Source organism: Periplaneta americana, chromosome 9 (assembly GCF_040183065.1).
Source record: "Periplaneta americana isolate PAMFEO1 chromosome 9, P.americana_PAMFEO1_priV1, whole genome shotgun sequence".
Lineage (NCBI taxonomy): Eukaryota > Metazoa > Arthropoda > Insecta > Blattodea > Blattidae > Periplaneta > Periplaneta americana.
In genome coordinates, this window is record NC_091125.1 from 14287365 (window position 1) to 14315298 (window position 27934).

At 35.1% G+C, this 27934-nt stretch overlaps 1 protein-coding gene across 7 annotated transcripts in view; it reads right to left on the reverse strand.

The window, feature by feature from the left end:
- wb (wing blister) overlaps positions 1-27934 on the reverse strand; it is a 1096738-nt gene that overhangs the window by 62257 nt on the left and 1006547 nt on the right. For 5 of the 7 annotated variants that reach the window (XM_069834429.1, XM_069834431.1, XM_069834432.1 and 2 more), the window contains 4 exons: positions 22158-22323; positions 21677-22067; positions 12061-12411; positions 10239-10560 (listed from right to left, as the gene is read on the reverse strand). In XM_069834429.1, coding sequence (XP_069690530.1) covers positions 10239-10560; positions 12061-12411; positions 21677-22067; positions 22158-22323 — 1230 coding nt within the window. Of the gene's footprint in view, positions 1-2326; positions 2468-10238; positions 10561-12060; positions 12412-21676; positions 22068-22157; positions 22324-27934 lie in introns of those variants that run through there. The other 2 variants (XR_011333780.1, XM_069834435.1) reach the window with 2 other exon arrangements.

Genomic DNA, 27934 nt, shown 5'->3' on the forward strand with positions numbered 1-27934 from the left:
TACATTGGACAGACAGGCAGATCATCCCAAACTCGATAGAAAGAACACATTAAAGCAATAACCAGAGGACACAATACATCTACATATGCCGAACACATAACTAATGCTAACCACACATACAATAACATAAATACAGACATGGAAATCCTACACATACAACCCAAAAACCAAAAACTTAGAACAATATGAAATATACAGACACACTAAAACACACCCTAATCAAATTCTCAACACACAGATCAATTTCAGAACACACACACTATTTGATACTACTCCTCATCACACGAACGCACCCACACAACAGGCAGCAAAGCTAAGATGGCGCCAAGACACTGAAGGCTCTGAAGATGGTGTCAAGTTACACCGAAACAGCTGTAAGCCCCACATGCTTACATAATTAACACGAGTAAGTTCCGCCAGTTAATCAATTACCAATAGCAATAAACGTTGCAGTACCGGTAATATACGAATTAGATCATTATCTCAATCTTAACAGAAATATGACATTCATCGTTTTTCCCCTGCATCTTTAAATTATTTTGAATCTTAAACTGTAGTACTAGTAGATAACAGTGTCCAGCAATCTTGAGAAGTGATTATGCATGTACTTGATTTGACTTACCAATACCAATACAATTAGCTAAACATTTTTTTTTTATTTCTACTGCATTCCGTATCACTAGAATTTAAAGAATATAACTTTCTTCACTGTACTGAAAAGTTCTGCAAAGTTTGGCACTCCTTATAACCACAAACACCGCCGAATTAAAATTGGTAAAGGAGTAGGTAAAAAAAAAAATATTAAAAATTGGAAACCATGTACAGTTCCAGAAAAAAAGATGGCTTGCCTGAATTTTCCAAGTTTCAGAGTCAACGCATTTTGCATGCTCAGTGCTCCAAAGCAGTGGTACACAAGCAATAGTTTTGGCAGTTATTGAAATTCATCTCACGTCGATTATTGTCATAACTGAAAGGGCATTTGAAAAGATGAGATAAAAATTGATATCTTCTTAATAGTAGATGAATAATTATACATCGTGCAGTAAAAGAGATTGATGGTAAACGAAATTAACCTGCATAATTAAAAAAAAAACTCTTTCCTCAACAATATCCGAACCTGAACTTTGTAGTCTGCAAGCAAGCATGTTAGTACAGAGCTATCGGAATGCTTGTGATGAACTGTCATAATTGGAGTGTTCGTACTGTATCAGGTTTGTTTAATAATGACTCTTAGGCATTAATTTGATCCTATTTTCAGATTAATTTCATGCATTTTGCATTAGTTGTGATATACCTTCTGTAATACTATTCAAATAATCCTGGGTCCAAAACCTTTGGTAAATCGTTGTGATGTGAATCATGCTCTGTAAGAGCTTCAAGAGGCAGGCCATTTTTTGTTTCTGAGACTGTACTCTGTAAGACAAATTATTTTATTTTAGATGAAACACTTTCAACTCTGTTGGGAAGAAAATATCTACAAAAATTACGAGTGACCACGTGCGTCTTTAGAACAGTGTATTTCTCATATGTGAAGAAAACGAGCCATTTTTAGTATTTAAAGTTTATATGAATTGCAAGCACTAGATAATGGAAGCATGCTTCATTCAGATCATACCTGTGTAAGTATAATACATTTCATTAGTAAAAATATGTCGTCTGTCCTGTCAAAGTACATAATTGATTCCTGTTGTATTTTTTAGTATTTTGGTTGACGAAGGTACAAATCAAGAAAACAAATCATATTTAACTGTTTATGTTCATTGCATGTATGAAGATTCACCGTTAAATTATTTCTATGATATGATAGAGTTAAATTCATTAATAGGAGAAGATGTTGCCGACAGTATTACATCTTGTTTTATTAGTAACAGTATTTCTGAAGAGATTTTATCTAAGCGGTTGATAGGATTTCCTCCGGATGGAGTCGCACATTTACAAGGTATTTATAAAGGAGCAGGTACATACATTGGTGGTAAATAAAATTTTAATATTGTAATTATTTACTGTTTGAATCATAAAATGGAACTTGCAGTACAGATGTAATAAATACCATATCTGTTCCACTCCATTTCAAATCTTTTACTTACACATTGTATTCACAGCTTTCTGCAAGCCCGAAAACCAACGTTAATCAACAGAAACTGCAATGAAATTAGGACTGTAATTGAAAAAAATAGGAAAGATATTTGACATTCATTGGGTAGCAGCAACAGTCGTGATGTCAAGTTATACATTACTTAATGCAGTATTTTATGAACAGACAACACAATCATTCACTGCCTTCACGTAGTACAGCGAAAGTTCACTGATTCCTCCAGAAAATTACCTCATGGAATTTCATCATGAAACTGGTTCTATTTAGGGATATTCTGGAAACAATAAAACCACTTTCTTCTGTCCCTGCAGTCTACAAAATCTGACGCTGTAAGTGCTTCTTCAGAAATGAAACTTTGCATTGATGCACTGCCTGCAATGAAAGACATTTTAGTTGTCCATCTTTAAGCCACCCAAATTGAATATTCAGCTACAAAAAATTCAAAGGTCACCCCAAATTCCGAACCTTCGGAAGAGCTGAAGAATCGTTCACAAATTTGAAGCAACAATTATTTCTTCAAGGATTAGTGGACAATATGACCAGTGCCGGATTTAGGCAGTTGCCTAGGGCAGCTCTCTCTCTCTCTTACTTTTTTATTTCCTTTGTTTCCATTTCATTTTACAGTGAAACTTATTTTTAAAACACTTGTTGGTAAATCTTTTCTGAAGTTTGTTCTTGAATACTTTATGGAAGTCGGAAGTCGCACTGTCACAGTCGCGGCGAGAGTAAAAGACAAGCGTTCAGATGCAATACGGGTATCACATTATTATACTATGAAACTGCTTAAATTTAACTGCTTGTATAAACAAGAATGCATTGTTGAAAATCAAATAGGATGTGTGTTTATTATTTATCGCTATGAACAGTAACCACAACTCTGAGTTACATTTCCAATATTACTGGGTGGCGCTGATAAAAGTAGCCTTCCTCCCATTTGAATATGAATGCGATATTTTGATTGCTTGAAATTCCATTATCATATTCTATCATATCGTATTATAACGAAATGAGTAAACAGCTACAACAATGGACAATTTTAAACAATAATCGATTGTTGTCATTCTTCCTGTCAGTATTTCATCAGTTATCAGTCGAATTACACTTGTCTATTCGCATTCTGCAAAAGTGACTTATTTGATACAAGAAAAAGTGAAAATTGTGGAAACGTATGTGAGAAAGGTTCAATTAAGGAAACCCGCGAAATTTTCACTACAAGATTCCGGAAAGAGGACAACTGGAAAAGAGAGCAATATAGAGTTTGGTTAAAAAGTGGCATGCTACGAAATCTGTGCAAAATGTATCTGTGCAATCTTCTATGAAAGGTGAGTCCTTTTCAGCACTTCGTTTCTGTATCTTTCTTCTGTATTTACTTTATACTTACACAGGCTACTTTTATCTGCGCTACTCTGTATATCGTCAACAATACTATAAATAATCACTTTCCAGCATGTGCACTACAGTATATAATTCGATAATGAAAGGTTTATTCCGCAAAGAGTTGGAGATTATTTTTCAATTTACTTCATACCCCCTATCGAAGTAAGAAATGCTCATAATAATTTTAACACCAACAAAACGAATGCTTAAAAACAAACCACAGCCTGGCTTTCATAAATCAATTTTGTTTCAACAATGAATAAGTATGAATATGTTTCTTTGCATCGAGTCTGATGTGCTATGTCAGATAGACTTTGATGTAAGTACTACAGCCCTGAAGGGCCAAGTCCGACCAGCCGGCTGCTGGCCTCATGTTCACATGCTGAAGCAGAGGTGGACGATCATCCAACCAGAATGGAAGACTTTGATGACATCAACAATATCTACCATGACGGCAAGATTTCCCAGTGCTGGTTTATTTTTTAGTGTGAAGTTTTAAAATAAAATATGATAGGCCTAGCTAAATGAAGAAAAATTATTATTTAGAATATTTAAAATTTACATTGATTCGAAAAGTTTTTGTTTCCTACTATTCACCAGACTCACTGTATTACTACATTTCTTTCTATTTTGTATGGAGTTAAATGTAATTATGCTACTATATTGCTAACTGCATCGACATTTAAGTTTCCCCCTTTTCACAATGTTTTTTTTTTTAGGTTGGCTATTTAACGACGCTGTATCTACTGCTAGGTTATTTAGTGTCGATGAAATTGGTGATAACGAGATGTGGCAGAGGAATCGCCATAGATTACCTGACATTTGCCTTATGGTTGGGGAAAACCTCGCAAAAATCCAACCAGGCTGCGCCCGAGCACAACTCTAATTCAGCAATCAAAATGTTTGATTCGAACCATGAACCTAGGTAAGGTAACATGTGTAGTTATCAAAATGAAATTTCTTATTTATCCCCCAAAGTACAGGAAAGAAAAATTATTCTTAATCTTCCTGCTACAGTCACAACTATTGTATAAATATGAGTAGGCCTAACTGTATTACTGCCATATCATTTATGTATATATTTAGCTGGAAATTTAAAATATAATAATATCTTATCTCTATTAAAATTCTCTACCAAAATAAATATTTTAATACATCAGTAATATTCTTAAATACATTAGCATGCCTTACAACTAATTCCATGTTGCTGCTTTCGTCTCTGTTGTCCTCATCAGAAGTAGCGTTAATATCAGTTTCGAAAGATAATCTAGGGATATTTCAAATGGCAGTTCTTTAGGAAGGTGAACTATATTAGATGGAAGGTGAACTACATTAGATGGAAGAGCTTTTTAGGTTCTCTTGGCAGTTTTCGAAGTGATATGATGATTGGATCAGGAGTCAACATGTCTTAAAAAATGTCTTGGTATTCAACAACCCTTGAGGTTTTTCTTGAATGGCATTCACAGAAGAATTTAATATCCTTATTTCTGGGTTCTTGAGCTAATTCTGACATTTTCCCAATGGAGGCATATAATACCAAGGATATTTTTCTACAAAACGTTTTGCAGTAATAAGGGCATACTCATTAAAGGTTATGTTGTATCCACAATAAATAGTGATCAAAATGACACCAAAGCATTTTATCATATCTTCATCAACATCAGTAACAGCAGAAACAAGTGCAGTGTATTCTGATAGGGCTGTGGTATTGAGGTGACGAGAAACGGGGATTTCACCATATAATTATCTTGGGAAATGATTCATCTACTTAGTAAAAAAAAAAAAAAAATTGAACTGGCATTGCACATGTTACTGTTATAAAGACATGATTTTTCGCTGTAAGTCCGATCACTAAACCTTTGTTTACATGACGATTGCCCACTACTGCCAACAAATCCTCACTTTTACTCTAATATAAAACCATCTGAACTCATTATATCTAATGATCCTATTACAATATCTGTAGTTTTACTAGACGTGTTGCTGTATGGTCCAACAATTTCTGCAGCTTCACTTCTACAGATGTTTCATCAAAAGTCATTCACGCTTTTGGTGGGTAACAATGTTCTTTAGTTGCTAGTACCCAATGATAAAAGGGATACAAATCAGCATTTCTTTCTTTAGTTTCTTTCCAGATTAACTTATATTGTTTTCACTTAAATTTGCCTAGACAATTAATGATACAGCATCTTCATCTGAATAAGGCCGCATTTCTTTGCGTGATTTAGAGTCAGTCCAAATTCGATGGATTTTTCCAGCTCTCATAGGGGTTGCTAAGACAACTTTATTTTAGAAGCTACGTTCTTCCCTTCTTCTAACTCTAAGTCTTGTTACTGTAGCAAAGTTAACTCAGGCACACTTTTTTTCTTGACGCATTGCTTCTGTTTTTCATAATTTACCTCTATCACTGCTTTCATCAAAAGTCAATTTACGGCATCCTCGCTTAACCTCTTCTGAACTTGAACATTCCTCTATGATTTTACCACTGAGAAACACTCAAACTCATTCAACCAACTTGCATAATTTAATGAAAAGACTTCATGTTTTCTATGGCACTTTTCAAGTTTATCAAATAATAATTTACAAAAATCATCACTTGTGTCATTTTTTTCATCTTCAGGTGAAGAGTCACTCTTAAACACTTTAATACATACCTAACTAATTAAATGTGTTCGTTGTTCACTTCTACCTTCACCAGATTTTTGTCGAAGAACGTCATACATTTCTCTCCGAGATTTTCGACATTCCAGTGTGAATGTGCAAAAGTTTAAAATAAAGGAGATCACCCTAATAACAGTATGCACACTCGAAACTGCAACATATTCACACTACTTGAATAACCAATACAAACTAATAAAAAATCTGCAGAAATTTATGCTGTGTGGTAGTGCCAGTATGGGGGTCTTGACTGAGGAAATGTGGCGCCTACCTGCCTGGCTAGCTCATCCAGTAATGCAGGCTCTCACCAAAACATCACGTACACTCATTACTGCATGTGACTGCAAAAGTTTTTCATTTTATCACATTCTACACACTATAAGATTTCTTTGAAACATAAACTCATTGCTATGTTCAATTGCCAATTTTTTGTAGCTCAACGAGAATTTATTTCATCACATGTTTTTGTCGATATATAAAAATTAAAGAAAGGCAATATTTACATTTTTAATATTTCTTTGTGTTCTAGAAAGATCATTCTTGACATTAAAATGCATTAGAAATAAAATTACATATTATGTTAACTGTTGAAAACAAAAGTATTATTTTCGTTGGAGTACAAAATTAGAATTTTAAAGCATGCAAATTCAAGCTGTTCTTACAGGCGTATTTATTAAATTATAAATCTTTCAGTATCGAATTTAGATGATTCAATATGTTGTTAATCAAGTGCTGTAAGCAAAAGTCGTCAGTGAAAAACTTTAAAACATTAATTTTGACGGGATTTTCCGAGTTTTGGATTGCTATGCACTCGTGTTTTGAAATCAATTATCATTTTCTTCTGAATCACATTCACAACAGGATAATTTCTGCTTTCACGGACTGTATACATAGGCCTATAAACGTAAAATCCAAAGACTTTAAAGTGTTTACACACAGTAGGGCTACACAGTTCATAAGTCCACATTAGAATATAAGAAATCATGAAGTAATGACCACAAGAAAAAATATTGTCTTCAAATACAACGAACAAGTATTCTTGACTTTATCAATTGTATAGGGTCCGGCAGTTGGTTCTGATTAGAATAATTTCGAGGGAAAAATTGTTCCGGAGCCGGGTATCGAACCTGGGACCTTTGGTTAAACGTTTCAATGCTCTACCAACTGAGCTACCCAGGAACTCTACCAGACACCGATCCAATTTTTCCTTCTCTATCCATAGACCTCAAAGTGGGCTGACAACTGTCAAGCAACCAACAGTGTGCACACAAACTCTGCGTGACTTGAATTGTGGTTTTCCGTTAACGAACAGTGATGTGTATTATGCAAATCGAGCTTTCAGTATAACTCCCTGTAAATTTGATTTGAATAATTTCAAGAGAAAATTGTTCCGGGGCCGGGTATCAACTTTACCTGAAGGCTCGATTTGCATGGTTCTGATTAGTTTGATAGAGTTGTAAAATGAAATGAGAGTAGCGAAAATGAAATGTTGTCAAGGCAACATAAACTTGCAATTTTGTTAATCATGGTTGTTTGGCCAGTTAACGTACGCATTTTTGTGATATCAGTATATATTGAAAGTAAGTCCATTGTTCAAACACAATGTCGATTTCGCGTGAGTTCAATGTTCAGAGACATGGTAGGATTCCTTCAAGGAACACAATAGTGGGCCTCTCGACTTCATTTTGCAATGGAATTTGGTGCCATTCTTCAAGAAAATGATAATGTGTTGAATAATTTGTTTATGTCAGAAGAGGCACATTTTCACTTAAATGGCTACGTCAACAAGTGAAATTTCCGATATTGGAGTCACACAAATCCTATGCCATTGCATGAACGGCCATTACATTGTGAAAAGGTGACCATATGGTGTGCTGTTTCTGCTGTAGTCATAAATTGGTACCTATTTTTTCGAAGATAGAAATGAGACAGCTGTTACGGTGAATGGTGAACAGCATTGACAGATGTTACATACATTTAGAGGCACATTAAACAGGGATGACATGGGTTTCAACAAAATATGGCTAAGGCCCATACTGCCAGAGACACATGGCAATTGTTGAGAAATTTCTTCCCAGAATGCATAATTTCTCGGTTTGGAGATACCAAAGTGTCACGAACAATTTTCGTGTAAAATTACATCAGGTCATAAGATACCAAGGGGATCACTTGAAATGTGTAATTTAAAAAAAATGAAGACATTCCAATAAATTGCATTATTCAAGCTACATACTGTGTTATTTTTTTAATTTTTAAACCTTATAACCCCTTTACAACAGCACGTTGAAACCAGTCAGAATCAAATCCCGGACCCTGTATAAGGCCAGTTTTTTACCCAATTCCACTGCACACAAGAAAGTAGCACACACATGAACATATACACACAGACAGAAAACACATGCACGCACAAACACTAAGAGGGTGGAACAAAGAGGATGGATGACACAGCCTTACATGTTATAGAAAATATGAGCCAGACAAGTACGTCCAGTACTCACAAAACTTCTTTCCAACAAAAGTGCCAATAATCCTCCCTTTCATTGTAATTATTCTTTTATGACTAGGGCCCAGATTCTTATGTAATTACATATTGCATTCCTTTACTTGTAGACTACGGTACTGAAAATGATAAATGTCGGCGATTTGTGGTTCTGATATGGTTATATTGAGTTTCATTTTACATATTCTTAGTAATATTACATATTATGTAAAGAATGTAACATTTTTGTATATATCTAGGCAATTATTGAGTTTTAATTTTTTTTTATTAAATTTGTTTTATTTTTCAGAGTAAAATATTGAATTTTCTTTCATATATACTTGGAGATAAATCTCAACGTCCATGTCCCATAACACCGCCTGAAGGGCACCTTTTGTTCTCACTATAACACAATGTCGGTAAAGAAGGAAGACCCGGAACTGACGTTGTTATGTTCTGTTCACAACTGTAGAAAATGTGGTACTTCACTTCCTAAAGCTAGGTTAAGAGAATAGTTCTTTTAAAAATAAAAATAAACATAAAACTGGCGATTCCAACCTTTTGTCTGTAAAATACATAGTTCAGAGTGCCTCAACTCTATACATTTGCACTAATGCTTTCTCAAAATCTGGGATGGTCAGGTGCGTGGTTATTTAACTTTGTTACAAATTGAAATTAGGCTATTGGCGAGGGGTTTGGGTCGTATGTCAGGTAAGTCAAATTACCATTATATTTTTCTAGGAAATCTTAAGGCACAAGAAAAAGCAAGATTGTGCTAGAGAGAAGTTGTATTTCAGCATATTCCGAATCTCACCGAAACATTGACATCAATGACTTCATGCTGCAATGAAACAGGAACAAAACTGCTGGAACATTCAATGACTATCATGGCAGCTGTATAAGTTGTATGTGCTAAGTTAGCAAGATTTTGTGAAATTTTCATACTGTCACCTCGCACAAAGAAAAGAGAGCATAAATAATTTATTTCTTGAACTTGTAGTATAACTGGTTCATTCATAAGCTAGTAATATATATTTTTTTTTACGTCATGCTCATTACAAACAAAATGTCAGAACACACAACCATAACACAACAGTGCATGATGTCATTCTTCTGCCAATTTTCGCGAGAACTAATCAGATTCACTGATGGTGGCTCATGGACACTGCAATCACCTCTGCACACTGATGGAAGCACTGCTACAGTGCTGCAGCATCAATGTCGTCATCACTGAAATTTGGAATACCATGATGCCATTTGATTGCTCAGCAATGAGATTTGGAATACGCTGTTTGAAAGCTGTACAATGGGATGGAAATGGCAAATCGACTTTTCAAGCTGCATCCTTTCACTTCAACTGACCAGTTAAATTGTGACGACATTGTTGTGAATTTAATGCATTAATAAATAGTGATTTTAAATTACACTTTTACTACACTTTCATATACATATTTCGTACTTTGATATTACATAAAAATTCGGGGCCTATTTATGACACACAAACTGAATTAATAATGGACAATAACTTGAAAATGGATCACACTCCTGCCATCTACCTCAGTATATGGAACCCGAATCACATTAAGTGAAGTGGGTAGGCATTAGACACACATACACACACTTACTTACAGGCAATAAGAAGAGAAGGCCATTCGGATAAAGTGTCCGAAAATCTAATTCAATGGTGAAATCTCCTGCCTGAAGTACACTTGAACGTTGACGAATTTGTACATGACTATGTGGAGAATCTCCAAATTTTGCAGCTCCTGGTTCTAAAGAGTAACTAGGCCCTTTGTGACACCCTTCTGGAACATTACTGTCTTCTCTTCCAGGTAACAAAAGAATTGAAGGAGATGGAATGCCAGTTACATAGTTTCGGGCATCACTAATTCCATCCAGTCTTCCTATTCCCACATGTTCAAATGATATTGGATGATCCATTTGGAGCAACCTGTACAAATAATAGAAGAGACTTAGGAAGTATCAATAAAATGAAAAAAAAAAAAAATCTGTCCTTTGTTTTCTAGTAGGGTATGAATTATGGGTTAATAAATGGGACAAACCCATGCTTACTTTGATCATTAATATAGGTAAATTTTCATATACCCAAATCTTTACGTAGGCGAAAGTGGCCAGCAAATTGTGTCAGCAGCTCTCTAATTCAGAGACAAAGTTTTTTAACATACTGTACCGTAAATCTCTCACACATATATTTCAGGTTTGCCTCCCTTCTGAAGAAAGCCCAATTAAGGATTTTTATTTCTGGTACTCTTGAGTGTCTTCAAAACACATCCCATTTAGTTGTGAATGTAAGTGTGAAAATATGGAAATTGTAGAGAATAATCTGAATAAAAATAATTGAAACATTATTATTTCAGAGCAGAAAAGCCGTACTATAACTTCATCAACAATCTCTACCGGTATGTCTCATTTAAATGAAAATGGAATTAAACAGAAAAAAACAAAAAGTTTTTCTGGAAATTCCAATCTTCAGTCAAAAAACTGCGAAAACTTCGTGTACTCAATCAAATATAAGCACTAGATCAGACGTTAAACATTCATCAATCAACAAGACTAAACATATATCTTATAACTCTAACAGTGGCGTCTTGATAGGAATAGTTTTAGGAGTAACCTCCAATCGAGAAAAAAAAAGGGTCGAAAGAAAAAGTGATAAATTCAATCATATCATCACATGTCAATTATCTTTAAAAAAACTTATGATTAAACATTTTAATATTAAATATTCATTATGTGAATAATGTAAATAATGAAAATGAAGGTTTAAAAATCACGAACATTTACAAGAATATTATATTCTTCTTTCTTTCAGGGATTGGGTCAATTTAAAGAGATCACGATTAAGCTGGTGCGAAACCTTTTGTTCAATCTGTTCCTAAAACTGTTTCTCTGGGTAATTAGAACAGAAACTAAAAAAATTGCAAGAATTAGATATTATAGAGCTACTGTAGTGTATGAGATCACTGAAAGCATATCGCCAATAGCATATGTACCAAAGGGTGATGGTATTTGACTGTGTGTTGATTACAGTCAACTAAAAGTGATCAAGTGAATCTCATTTTGTGCCCATCGTTGTAGGAGTAATGGTTAGCATGCCTGACAATGAAATGAATGGGCCCAGGTTCAAATCTTGGCTGGGACAAGTTACCTGGTTAAGGTTTTTTTCCAGGGTTTTCTCTCAACCCATCAAGAGCACATGCTGGATAACTTTCGGCACTGGATCCTGGACTCATTTTGCTGACATTATCACCTTCATCTCACTCAAACACTAGATAACCTTAGCAGTTGATAAAGTGTCGTAAACTAACCAATTAAAAAAATCTCATTTTGTTAATTTTTTTGACATACCAGGTCGCTGTTCAACACCATATTATATGATATGATATCTGATATGGTACTGTATGGATATAATATACAAATTTTAACTTACCGATCATTGAATATTGCATCCTTGATAGCTCCTATAAGTGGAATTGTTGTTGCTGCCAGATGGCTATTGCTGAAATTTCCTGGAATTCCTCCAAAATATAATCCACCTGAAGAGCCTGGTGCATGAACAACAGTGGCTCCTTTTGGTAAAACAGCTGTGTCTTGAAGCTCATCATCAACTCTCAGTTCCAGTCGTCGACCAGTTTTAGTTACCGAGAGTGAATGAAACTTTCCATCATTAAATGCCTTCTGAGAAGACAAGGTAACTGTGCCACGACCAGCATCAACTTGCACATTAAGATGACCTCCAATGAGGCTTACCGAATAAAAGTTCTGGCCTGGCTCTGGATCCCTGTCCAAGTAATAACACAAAATGAAAGCAGTATGTATATATGTCAAAATAATTTTATATTAAAATTTGAAAATAAATTTTCTTTTTCACACCCATAGGTTTTCTTTAGAATTAAATTGCAGAAAATAGATCTTCAATAAATTAATAAAATACGATAACTAATTTCGATGTGTAATAATTTCAAGTCAGACAAACTATAAACCGAAAAATTAAAGAGAGGAGATATCTTAACAATCTTAAATTTTAAAGCTAGCTCCACATTCTCGTCGATTTGACCTGAAGCAGCCCAAGTGTGGGAGTGTAATGGGGTGTGATTGGGTCACCATCTTCCATCTTGCCCCACCCACCTCAGCAGCACTCTGCTTTGTGTCAGTTTTTGGTGCCTGAGTCAAAGAAAGTGAGTGTTGAGAGAGCACTCTACATTCTTGGCATCATCAGTATAGTGTTTAAACTCATGGCAGAAACACGTTTCATGCTTTGATTGAACAGTTACTTCATTTTTAATTTGGATAACACAAATAGTACAATGAACATTAGAAAATATTGAATTCAAACGATCTTTTTTGCTTTTGTGGTCAAATGATACAGTTATTACATTTTTGGAATGTTATCAAGCTGAGCCTATTATACAGTATAATATCCAAAACAAAAAAGAGGATAAAGATAAAAATAAAATGAATGATGCATGGGTCTGAATCAGTCAATATTACTGTGACAGATCTAAAAAGAAAAAGTACACATTTTCAGGAGCCATTAAAGAAAGAAGAAAACATCCTTATATTATGTCACTGGGCTGCGGATTACAAACCAATTTGATTAGCATGTGATATCATGGAGGAATTTTTATTGCCAGTGTACACATGAAACAGCACCATCAATACAGAAAACCTGGTAAGTACAATCACAGGCGGAGTTATTGGGGGGGGGGGGGAGATGGGGAGGCAATGCCCCCCAAACTTGTCTCAACTTTCTTTTTTATTAACATTATAAAATATTTAATTCAAAAGAACTTTTTTGCTTTTGTTTATGATTAAGTTTCTATTAGAGTCCTGCATAACCGGTTACAAAAGATAAGGAAAGACAGATTGCTACTGAACGCCTGGCGCTATAGATAGTATGCAAAGCTCTTCCGTCTGGCGGAGTAGTCCAATGTTCGGTTTAACGAATGTCTCGCTAGGTTGGACGGCTCTGGATCATGAAAGACAGATAATATTGAGCCATCCAAGAGTTCCAAGAATCATTGCAAGAACGCGATTATCATCGTGTACCTTTCAAATTATATTTCCTCCTCTCTTCTTATTGATTGAAGCAAGCATCATGAAACTATAATCATTAGAATTGAGAGTGCTTTTATTTTTGTTAATAACTTATCTCCCTAAAAACAATTTATTAGAGAAATAATACATTCACTTAGAATAATTAAAAGACATAGGCTATATTATCAACTACTCTTTCAGAGGTAGCCGATGTATTTTGAGTTTAAAGTATGAACGTTACAATAGTAAGTGTGCGTAATTATAATTTATTTTATTCTTGTATTTGTTTACACGTCAGATTTCATCCTATGCATTACGCTTATTTCCTTTTTTGTTACCGGTGTCCATTAGTTGATTTATGTATTAGTTATGAAGATAAATGTACCAGAGTGTCCAATCAATTATAACCTTATTTCAAGCTAACTTAGTTATGGCTTTTAAGGAACCCGTGGGTTCATTGCTGCTCTCACATAAGTCTGCCATCGGTCCCTATCCTGTGCAAGATTAATCCGGTCTCTACCATTATATCCCACTTCCCTCAAATTCATATTAATATTATCCTCCCATATACGTCTCGGCCTTCTCAAAGGTCTTTTTTCCTCCGGGCTCCCAACTAACACTCTATATACATTTCTGGATTCGCACATACATGCTACATGCCCTGCCCAACTCAAACGTCTGGATTTAATGTTCCTAATTATGTCAGATGAAGAATACAATGCGTGCAGTTCTGCATTGTGTAACTTTCTCCATTCTCCTGTAACTTCATTCCTCTTAGCCCAAAATATTTTCCTAAGAATTTCAAGCTAACACTTTTTCTTTTTAATTAGGAAAAGTAAATTTCCTTCAATTACTCCATTTGTGTAGTTGCAAAATGTCAACGAGTTCCTCTATGGTGAAATGTGCTTGATATTCTCTCCTCTATATCTGTGGTTCTGTCTAGCCAGGCGCAACCGCTTCAAGGCCGGATATTCGAACGAATGTCCAACCTCGCCGGTTGATCTGAGCCGGTCGAATATAAACCGGCTGCAAGCGCTGTTCTGCAGCACTCTGGTTTCTATGCTTAAATTGATGAATTAATGTCTTCAGATCATGTGTCTGAACTATAACATTTATTTTATATTTCTGAATGTATAAGAATTGCTATACCTCATTTGAGGAATGGAAGCACTGTAATGTTTTTTTTAACAGCCTGTACTCATGTATTAGAAGTCTGCAGGTGTTCAGGCCGCCAATTGGAGAAATATGAGTAATACTACACAATAATGCAGAAAAAGAAAAGCGATCCTGGTATAATGTGTAAACTTAAAGACGAGATTAAATAAAATAATAATTAGAGTTTATATTTCATATGATATCTTCAGGAAGGTAAACTTCATATAAAAAGTTTCTGTTAGCACTGTTACTTAGTTTTATTGATGTATGCTTGTATTTCTGTACGAGAGAGAAAAAGAGGGAGATTGTTTTAAGTTATACCTTATTATAATTTGTAGTACACCTACAGTTCAAGCCCTATACAACTCAGTCCAAAACATCGTGGATATGGATGTAACACTGTAAGAAACATGCCCCCAAAAATACCTTTATTAAATGATCATATTCCGATATACTGTACCACAGTCACGCTATAACGGGAAGGGAAGTAGGTAAATGATGTCCCCCATAACCCCATTATATGGGGATTTTATGGTTTTGCTTTGCCTCCCCCTCCCCTCGAAGGAAACGGTCATCTCTATGCCTATGAGTACAATGAAACAAACATTGAATATTATTAGTTTCATTTGTAGAAATAAGTACTCATCTTAAACCAACCTTTCCATAAACTTTTCCAATTTGGGCGACAGAGATGACCTTGGTTACTGGTGGTCTGGAATATAGTATCGAGAATGATTTGAGAAGCAACAAGCACTCATTGACTGATCAGGTTCCACCCCCAGCCTATCTTAAACCAAAACCACCACCCTTAATTCCTTCCCTCATCCTATTTGAACTGACAGAGCTGAACTCGGTCTTTGGTGACTTGGAATACAGCAATGAGAGCGACCTGAGAAATGGCAAGCACCTATTGCCTGTTTGAACCTCAGGATCAGGACTTATCCCCAGCTCATCTTATGCCAGAAACACCTCAACATTCTGTCTCGTGAACTACAGTTTTGGCTTTTACAAAGACTCCAGGGATTTCATTGTTCATCCTTACACATCCCCAAATTCCGGAATTGGATTCTGTTTCCTGGCTAGCCTCGCTCCAGCATAACGGATGTTGTCATCAGCAAATGGCACAAATATGCCCCACTCCAAAGCAATCTCTAAACCACAGACACGCTTTCCTTAATACCCTTGGTAAGAATATACACCTTTCTCCTCATGGTGGCGTCTTCAATAGCAGGCAGTGGAAACCAGGAATGGCGAAGGACATACAGGAAACAATAGCAGAGGGAGCAGTGGAGGGAGTGGCAGAGTAGGTGGTGGCAATGGGGCAGATGCAATTAGTAGCAGAGTTCACAGCATAGATGACAGACAGGAGATCAGTAACACATATGAATCTTCAGTGTCCCACATATCATTGGCAAGAACTTCAAAGGCATCACATTTAACTAGAAAAGTAGCTTTCTTCCAGGCATGCTTAATCATGTCAGTGAATATGGAGCAATGAACTGATTATGGATAAATACATGCAAGTCAGAGTTGCCAGATTTTAGATCTACCAAAGAGGGACATCCTTTTCCATCATATACGGTACCTATGTTTTGTCTTGAAGAAAGATTGACTGGGCAGAGTTGACATTTTCATGACTGTACAAAAATAATGAATAAAAAATTATCCCTTTATATGCAGTTAAGAAACTAATATGAATATCAGAATTGCAATTTAAAAAAAGATATACGTACAGGTTTCCAAGTACAAAACAATATTTAACTGGCTGTAAGTTACATCATGTTTTTTCTCGCGTCTTTCTGAAGAGCTTGTGGCAATGATATGTTATGTCATATTATTAACTTAATGACTTAGTAGTTCTGTCTCTTAGATTTCCTCGGCTGTTTATTTAACTGTAAAGCTCAAATTCCAAAAGATGGCATCACATGTGGTAAAATACTTAAATTTCAATGTTTATTAATTCATTAAAATTAACATAAAATTTATTGATACCTAAATTCATATTTATTTTATGATTTAGCATATTACTGCTTGAAACCCATAATTTAACATACAGTTCTGCACATATTTATCACTGGACTTTAGCATTTTCAATAAGCTTTTTTCCATTCTCTGTGCCATAAATTTTTTGATGAACATTTCTTTTTAAATGTTTAGAAATATCATATTCACTACTTAATTCGCTATCACAAACATTACACTTGCCAAAATATTCGTGTTTTTCCAATTGCAAACCTACATTGTTAAGAAAATTAACTTAAATGTAATGTAATTATTTAGGACTTGAAGAAAATAGTTAACTAGATAACGATAAAATTACACAAGTGATGTTAATTTACTAAAGGAGGGACTTTTCGCGTCCTGACTCGAATTGAAGTGGGACTCAGGATCTTTATATGAATATCGGGACATATGGCAACCCTGATGCAAGTTGATGATAGTGTTACGGCTCTGGAAGTCAATATCAATGTTGTCGAGTAAAACTCTCTCACAAAAACGTTTGGAGAACATTTTTCATTGACATACCGGTACATTTAACAGTTGAACAAGGGAAGTTGCATCAGGTGGAATGGTTAGAAGTACGTGTTTATCTGGAATTACGAACAGCTTTTATTGATGGAGTGAAAATGAATCAAGAACCAGACAACATTTTGTTCCAACATTGGGAGAGAGACAGTTATCTGACCATTGTTCAAGAATACTCGTGTCCACTTTACCTGATTTTGAACAAGTATGTTAGGAGATCGGATCATGTTCTGCTGCACAAGGGGACGAAATGTGTCATTTGGTTCACGTAAGACAATAAGAAGTGGAGAGAGAAGTTTATCTTCCGTGGGGACAATGGGCTGAATTGTATGTGAATGTGATATTCCATATGCTGATTTCACTCCGACAATCATATCTCTTTCACCCATGCGAGATAGTATGCGGTCTCTGTGCATTTCATAATTAAATCCAGATTGGTCGATATTTAGAATTTCCGCTGTTGAATAATTAGGAACGATCATGTTAGTGACTTCAATACCAGTCAATCCAGGATTCCTAGCTTTCGTGCATGTCCACCGTCTTATATCAATATCTTTCATAGGAATTAGATTAGCCCCTGCCTCTTGAAAATGAGGCCACACGTACTCCGAAATGACTTCAGTTCCTCACGTTTTGTTCCATTTGCTCAAGTTTGTCATCTTCCAAGACTTCAGTGATAGTGGTGTCTTCCAGTATTTCAGTGATATTGGTGTCTTCCAGTTTCTTCATCAAACTGAAAATAATGTTTGATTTCAAATCTGGATCAATCTGGGTTTGGAATTTCAAGGCAATTCACAAGAGTGTTAATCGCAAACATTCTCAATCACAAGAAGAGATTGAGAATTCTGCAATTATATTGCATTTGTTGTTCGTAATTCCGGATAAACACATACTGGTCACAATCATTCCAACTGGTACAACTTCCCTTGTTCAATCGTTGGATGTATACTTTTTTCGTCAATGGAGGAAGTTCGTCAAAACATTTTTGTGAGAGAGTTTTACTCGACAGAATTGATATTGACCTCCAGAGCTGTAACGCTATCATCAACCTTCATGCACTTATCCATAATCAGTTCATTGCTCCATATTCACTAACATGATTAAGCATGCCTGGAAGAAAGCTACTTTTCCAGTTAAATATGTTGCCTTTCAAACTCCTGCCAATGTTATCTGGGACACTGAAGATTCGAGTTGCTCATCTCCCAACTGCAGAAATGCATCATTCATCCAATGTGCTTATTGTCGTTTACATTGTGCTTAACAGATTTCTACATTAACACCCACAAATGTGTTTAAGTAAATGTAAGGAGAGCTAAAATTAGTAGAATAATCATTATTTATAGCTGACTTTCCTTTCGTATTCATTATTATATCAATCTATCTAGGCTCATTAACATTGTATAATTAACACTATGGACAGCTAAATTGGTGCCGGTACCATAACCATTGATTACAGCTGAACTTTCTATCGTATTTGATTTTATACCATTACTACTCAGGCACTTCGCGAATGTACCTTGTTAGAAAAAAATACTCATTATGGGTAGTAATGGGCAGTAGGTATATGAATGCTAGGTGGAGTTTAAACAAATTATATTACAGGATATACAAATTTACCCCAGTGAAATGTTTATGAAACAATTCTGATCCAGAATATTATAATAACGATCAAAGAAATCTGAAAAGGAAACTAAGAAAATCCTATGGCCAGCATAAGGAAAATGTTTTAAAACAAGCAAAATTCACACAAATATAAAAAAAAATGCTTATTGCAAAAAGGAAGTGCAGGAAAATTACCTACATAAACTTTTTCAAGGTGAACAAAACGAGTGGAGGAAATTTCATAAATATATGAGGAAATAACACAGAGAAAACTATTCAAATTCCCCCTCTAAAAAATGACAAAAAAATTTGTTGTACATGACGATAAAAAAGTAGAAAAACTAAATTCTTTTTATGCAACTGTTTTTGGAGAGAAGACAATAATACCTAACTTAGTTGCTGTGGAAAATACGGTCAGTTTACTATCAGGCCTAAAGATATAAGAGGAAGGATCTCTAAATTGAAACCTCATACATCAGTAGGACCTGATGGTATTGTGGCAGATATGTTAAAATTGGGAAAGGAAGGCATGATTCCATATCTAATACGTATATCTGAAATGGATAAACCATGATACTATCCCACGAGATTTGAAAGACGCAATAGTGGTGTCAATTTATAAGTCAGAGCAGTGTTGAATTCAGTATTTTCCCTAGGGGAGGAGGCGGGGGGGGGGGGGACTGAAAGCAAAAGAAACAATAATTCACATCTTATGTAACAACAGAGGCAGTCTATACAAAAGGGAACATATAAAAATTGAGTCAATTAAAAAAATACAACTTTCCATTTGTTTATATATTTTTTTAAATACTACCGGTACTAAATGTTAATACAGTAAAACCCCAGGTGACCTCCATTTAAAGTTTTTCCGCATTTAGCATTGAAATTTCACGGTCTCTATAATTATTACATATGATTAATATATTTTTATATTCGATTTAACGTTATTCTCTTTGCTGTGAAACCCACATTTTACATTAAAAATTGTTTTTAGATTAATTTTTTTTTAAATCTCGACTAATACTAAAATAAATGCATCTCAATTCAACACATAAAATACTTGGCAATGCTGCTGCCCTACTGCCACATGATTCCCCTCTCTCACTACGTCTACATGAAGCTGGATTCCTATTTGTCTGCTAATTCCTGCCCTTTGCGGCAACCAATCAAAAGCAGAATAACATATACAGCAGAACAAGACAGTCTGCTAATTCCCACATTTTACATTAAAAATTGTTTTTAAATAATTTTTTTAATCTCGACTAATACTAAAATAAATGCATCTCAATTCAGCACATAAAACACTTGGCAATGCTGCTGCCCTACTGCCACATGATTCCCCTCTCTCACTACATCTACATGAAGCTGGATTCCTATTTGTCTGCTAATTCCTGCCCTTTGCGGGAACCAACCACAAGCTGAATAACATATACAGCAGAAAAAGACAGTCTGCTAATTCCCGCACTTTGTGAGAATCAATCACAAACACAATAACACATAGCAGAACAGAACACAAACAGTCTGCTAATTTCTGCCGTTTGCAAGAACCAATCACATTCAATTATGGATGTAGCAGCCATCAATGACAATCACTTCTTGTCTCTGTTGTGCTCGCTGAGGTGTGTGAAGAGATGGAATTTTTCACCGTTATTGTACACATCAGTAGAAAACAATGGCTGTGAAAAGGAAAAATCTTTCTCTCGCGGAAAAGATTAATTTGATTCGCAAAATGTAAAACAAAAATTCCAAATACTATAATATCCAAGATGGCGAGAAGACAACTTGTTCAGTACCCAGTTCCCCTTATGTTTTTCATTTTTTATACAGTATTATCCATAATTTACTTACTGTAGTCTTTTTTTTCTTTTGCAAATAAATAGCATTATTGTAAAAGTATTCAAATATTTTTAAACAAAAGTAGTAAGCCCCTATTTAGCATCAACCCCCATTTAAGGTTAATTATTCAGTGTCCCCAGAAAAACGTTAAATAGAAGTTCTACTGTTTATGCATTAACTTAAAATGTTAATATTGTTATGTAAAACATGGCGAATAGGAACCATCAGCACAGAGTAGCATTAGGGATGCCTGTACTATATGTAACCAAGAACATAGCATTGGTATTCATTTCTTCTAGAGTGGACCACAGTGCAGCCAAAAGGATTGGATCAATGCAAGAAATCCATGACCTCATCAGGAATCAAAACTGTGATCTTCCTGTTCTCAGAGAAACTCCTTAATTGTGATGCTATCACAGCCTCCATAAAACATGAAGTGCTGCTTCATTAATGCGCTATATGATTCATATTCCTACTCTTGAATATTGTTAGTGTTCATGTTGCAATCCAATTTTTAAGAATAATTTTCGGAGTGACTGCAAAATGAAAATTCGAATGAATTCATTGTTACAATTTACATTCAAAACTGAAATTCAAGCTACAGGATAAGAGTGAAGAAATACTTATATTCTTTACATTAGCATTTTAAAGGGATACACAATAATGTAAAGTGACAGCAAGCATCAGTTAAAAAAGAAACAGAAGTAAAGAAATAAGGTCAATGCAAAGAAGAGGAACAGAAAAGGAAGCTGAAAGGTGAATATTTATATGATGTTATTTGTGATGATTTACAGTAAGTACATATAAAAACAGATCAAGTTTAAACGTCCAAAATAATTCAATTTTACACAATATGAAATCATTGGCGAAAACTAACAATGTACCGGTACCTGAATGATGTCAACATGAGTAGCGCATTATGCTGTAATGTTCTGAAAACAAATCCAAATGATGCATTTCGCCGTTCAAGAGAAAGTGATTGGAGCTGTAAAAAACCTCTGCCATAAAAGCTTGCTTTGTCGAGAGCAGTTCCAGTACAACCAGCCTCCACACCATAGAACTGACCTCGCAGAGGACTGTAACCATCTTGCACCACCTGAATTTCTGCGAGACATCCCAGAAATGAACCTGGTAAGTCAAGTTTATTTGTACTTGCTCCTAATGAGCCTGGTGGAATCCCACCAACAAAGTATAAAGCATTAGACAGGTCAGGCAACGCATCTTGACCAGGAGGAGATGTGGGAGCACCATCCCGTGCCTCGCCTTCTACTTTTAGCAGACCTGACAAAAATAAGAAAAAAATTATAATTTTAAAAACATCTCTACTGTTAATTATAATTGTTTTTGTATTTAATAAAAAGCCAATAAAACCTTTTTCAAGCTTCTTTCTGCGATCAAAAAGTCGACTTGCTTCAACAATAGTCCAATTGCCTGTATTATGTTTGTCTTGAGACGCCATCTCTAGCTGCGTTTCTCCACCATATCCTACTCGAAAAAGTACTCTTCCATCACGAAGAGTAAGTGAAACATATCTATCCTGAAACAACCAACCATCGAACATGCAATCTATTTATTTTAATATTTCAACTTATTTTAGCCAACAGTCCGAAAACTGGTTGGAACCTCGTAAGTGACATCTTATGACAGACATCACTTATGAGACAACTAAGCCAGGAGATAATAGGATAGACTGGCCAGTTCCTTTCCCCTCCATTGCATACATCACTGACTAATAACATATTTCACTAATAATAATAATAATAATAATAATAATAATAATAATAATAATAATGATTTATTTAACCTGACAGAGTTAAGGCCATACGGCCTTCTCTAACACTCAACCAGGAGTAAAACTGCATTACAAAAAACACTACAAATTTACAAAGTACACTACAATTTTACACACGAAATTGAATAAGATAATAATAATAAAATGTAAACAACAAATAAGTAGAAATCAGACATAATATATAACATACAGAAAGAAAGAAAAAACCATAATAAAATGTGAACAGCAGGTCAAAATAAATGAGACATACAAAGTATAAAGTATAAAAAAATAAGATAATTATTGATAATAATAACAATAATAATAATAATAATAATAATAATAATAATAATAATAATAATAATAAATAAGAATAGTAGTAGTAGTAGTAGTAGTAGTAATAATAATAATAATAATAATAATAATAATATAATAATAATAATAATAATAATAATAATAATAATAATAATAGTAATGATAGTAATAATAATACTAATAGTAATAATAAAATAGTGCAGTACAAAGCATACAGTGAATAAAATATTTTCAAGTAAACACAGTAAGGAAAATTATGATTATATAGCTCAACTTATCACATTATAGATGTAGCATTATCGGAAGATATGAAAACAAAAATATAAAATAAGTTAGATATCACTAGAACAAAAAAAAAAAATGTGAATACGGGGAAACATGCAATACAACACTTGTCATAATAGTAAGTTAGTTTGGCAACTCGTCATAAGATAATTTTCTAACTTGGATTTGAAAGATTTAAATGTTTGGCAGCCCTTGACTTCAGGCAGCAGAGAATTCCAGTGACGAGAGGTAGCAACAGTGAAAGATGAGGAATACAGAGATGATGTGTGAAGTGGAATTTCTAGCATGTTATCGCGTTGTGATCGAGTATTAATATTATGATAGTGAGAGAGAGTATGAATACGAGCGAATAAATAATAGGGGGATGAAGTGTGCATAATTCGATATAAGAGAGAAAGTGAGTGCAGATTTCTTCTCTCATATAACCTAAGTCATGATAACTTCTCGAAAGAAGGTGAGATATGATCGTAGTATTGAACATTACAAATGAAGCAGACGCACGTGTTATGAACACGCTGTAGTTTCTGAGCGGAATCAATCCTGAGATCACTGAACAAAACGTCACAATAAATCGAAGTGAGGTAGAATGAGTGTCTGTGCCAGTGTCTGTTTTAATTTAGATGGATAATGATACAATCTTTTTAGTGAATGGAGAATAGACAATGCCTTCTTACATGTATATTTAATATGCATATCCCAATTGAGATTAGATTCGAAATGCACTCCGAGATTTTTTACGGTAGAGCTAAACGGGATGATTGTTTTATTCAGTTTCACAGGTGGAATATTCAGGTCGTTGACATCAGGAATTAATCTACTGTTCGCGAACAGAATAGCCTGTGATTTACATGCGTTTAGGTTAAGCCCAAATTGTTGAGACCAGGAAGAGATGGAATCAAGATCTTCATGAGACTATTAATGCTATCATTTAGTGCATCAGGACGGGCTGAAATATACAATTGAACGTCGTCTGCATATATTTGATATCTGTATGTGAGGGTGGCAATGAACCTCTGGGTTCCTTAAAAGCCAGTAAGTAAGTGCTTAAATGATTTAGAAATTCCATTTATATAAATAGAGAAGAGCAAGGGGCCTAATACTGATCCCTGAGGAACTCCTGTGTCTACAGTATGCCAGGATGAGAAACGATTATTAGATATGACACGCTGCTGGTGGCCAGTAAGGTAGGAGTACATCCAGGTGATAGCACTATCAGAAAGATGTAGCATTTGTAGTTTAGTCAATAGTAGATCGAAGTCAACAGAATCAAAGGCTTTGCTATAGTCCAATAAAACTAGTACAGTAGCCTGTCGTTTATCCATGGCTGCGCGTATGTCCTCAGTAACATTCAACAAAGCAGTAGAAGCGCTATGGCCATTTCTGAATCCTGATTGTAAAGGGTCTAAAAGATTAAATTCTATTAGGTAGTCTGACAACTGCTTATGAATGATGCATTCCAGGGCTTTAGATAAAACAGGAAGAATAGAGATTGGCCTATAGTCTTTTGCAGAAGCAGGTGAATTTACTTTAGGAAGTGGGCGTACCTAAGCTGTTTTCCAGAGTTGCGGATAAACAGACGTGATAATTGATGAATTGAAAATATGGGTTATTACAGGAAGCACGACCTCGACTAACTTATTGATAAAGATTATGCTTATGTTATCAGTGCCTTGTGGTTTAGATTTAATGCTTTTAAGAGCCCTTCTTACTTCAGAATCAGTAATGTGCGAGAAGAAAAATGTATCGGGAGAAGGAGGAGGATTAGCTGGGAGAGTTTTAATTGTATTTAGTTTTGACTGTTTTTCAGGTCGTATAGTGGGAGGTGAGGTAAAGTATTCATTGAGTTTATCAAGTGGTATGTTTATAACTTCAGCTTCTGATGCTTTCTTCCCTACTCCCATATCACGTAAGTTATTCCAAAGACACCGCGGGGGAATGGACGGGTCGACGAGACTCAGGGTGTGACAGCGTTTATCATTCCTAATGCTTTGTGTGGTTCTGTTTCTAAGTTTTTTGTAGTTGTTAAAGTTTTCGGCAGATATGTTGTGTCTGTACTTCCGGAAAGCAGCATCACGTGATGTCATAAGATTACGAATACTGTCATTCAGCCATGGGGCAGGTCGGTGGGTGACACGTCTCTTCTTCAAAGGTGCATGTTAGTCAAATAATTGTATTACCATGTCATTAAAGGTGGCAACTTTTTCGTCAACTGTGATTAAATTAAAAATAGTATGCCATGGCATTTGTAAGCCATCAGAAGTTAGTTGGTCGTTGTCAATGCCTTTTAGATCTCTGTAAGTAATTACCTTAGCTGCATTTTTTGGGCACTGAAGAGAGTATTCGGCAAAAATAAGATCATGACCAGATATTTCCGGAACTGGTAACTGTCCTGAAGTTAGAATTCTGTCAGAATTATTCGTAATGATTAGGTCAATTAAAGTATCGGAAGTAGGTGTGTGGTGGGTAGGACTGAGTGGAAGAATTGTTATATTGAAAGTTTCGAACAAATTACGGAGTTGATTAGTCCCATTTGATCTGACAGCCAGAAGATTAATAATCAGACTAATCAGACTTAAGATTGCACACTTCTACATGCGAGTTTAAGACTTCATTGAACTTTCTTAGAAATTATTATTATTTTTTAGCTACTTAATAGTAGGGACACCATAAAACGGTAAATAAAATATATCAATGTCGGTAAATAAAATTACTGTAAATCGTGGAAAAAAAAGTTATTTAAGTATGTAAATCGTGAAAAAAGTCACTATTTAAACATGTAAATCGCGAAGAAAATGTTTTTGTATTTAAACATGGAAATCACTTTATCGATCATCATATTCAGTAGAACTTCAAATGGTTTGGTTTTGTCATTAGCATGGCATGGCTCCATTCAAATTTAACCCAGAGAGAATTTCTGCTGGCAGGAAAACCCAAACCAGTATTATTAAGGCCAGTTACACCCTAGATCAGTGGTCATCAGCACTTGCTGAAATGGGTAGAGTGCATGGAGGGTAAGAAACTCTGCTCCGTCGTGCACAAGGGATAGAGAGATAGCATACCCTCCAGCAGCAACGACTGCACGCTAGGGCTGTGTCTTGTCCGCGGGTAAGAGAAGCTAGCCTGAGCTTGCAGTGCTTTGATGATCGCTGCTCTAAAAGTGTCATGTGAATACCATAAACATTAGACTTATGTTCATTTGCACACTATGACAGGCCTCTTGGTTGTAGAATTATTAAAATACATTACTCCGTAGTCTTTCTTGCGTACTCTTGCTCAAAATGCGGTAAATATCTTATATTCATGACTGGTATCGTCCTTAGCAACCTAAACAATTGCTTTATTCACAGCAGTCAACTAAAATTTTTTAAATCACTCTCTCCATGACAACTAACATATTAACAATAATAAAATCCATACATTCATTCACAACTTCTTCACGAACAATGCATTACAAAGAAAGGCCTATAACTTAAAATTAAATTTAGATACCAATAATGGATAAAATATTGTATAGCATACGAGAGTAATCATATTTTATGCGATTGTAGAAATTATCACTCTTGGCTCTGCCTCAGGTGCTAAACTTTCCACTCGCAGATAAAATTTAATTTTACTCTCTTACACTATAAATTTCTATTACATATTTCTTATTACTATGTTAGTGCAGTCCACACCTGTGGACTAACGGTTAGTGCGTCTGGCTGCAAAACCAGGTGGCCCGGGTTCGATTCCTGGTCAGGGCAAGAGTTACCTGCTTGAGGTTTTTTCCGAGGTTTTCCCTCAACCCAACATGAGCAAATGTTAGGTAACTTTCGGTGTTGGACTCTGGACTCATTTCACTGGCATTATCACCTTAATCTCATTCAGACACTAAATAACCTACCGGCATTATCACCTTCATCTCATTCAGATGCTAAATAACCTAAGATGTTGATAAAGCGTCGTAAAAATAACCTACTAACATAAATAAAAGTGTTAGTGCATAACGAAGCTAAGCATTGTGCATGTATAATACACAAATTTTCATTTTTCACAGCTCAGCAGCCATACTTTTCATATAATAAAACATGGAAGACAACCCATTAATTTCGTAATTTTTTTAATGTTTTATTGCCGAAAATAAAATAATGGAATTTCGTAACCAATGAATGTACGATTCAGCCACATTCATGAAAAATCTCATTTAACACAAAAAATGAGCCTGATTCGCAAAAAAAAAAAAAAAAAAAAGAGGAGAAAAAACGAGCAAAATTCGCAATAAGTTGCGATCGTAAAACATGTTTACAGAACGAGTCTTGTTCATACCTATAAAAATTTTAACTCTCTGATTTATATTAGCAGAAATTCAGTCCTCAACAAGCAGCATGACGAGCTGAATGTGTGGTGGATGAGTTCTTGCTATTGTAGTGAAGTGAAGAAGTGCACATATTTGAAAAGAAGAGGGAAGAAAGCGAGATGAGAGAACTGAACATAATGGATCCAGAGAGATTAAGAAAGAACATCGACGAAATAAATAAGAAGATAGAATCAGTGCAAAAGGAAAATAGTATGCTGAAAAGAAAATTAAAATACTGGAAAGAAGAACAAAGGAAGAACAACTTAGTATTTTTCGGTAGTGAAGAACAAGGAAAAGAACAGATCTGGGAAACTTGAATGTGTGCTGGGAATGGACAAGTGAAGGAAGTTTATAGGATAGGGAGAGGAAAAAATAGGCCTATACTGGTGAAGTTTGTGAATACAATGATGAAGAAAAAGATTGTGAGCAATAGAAGGTTGC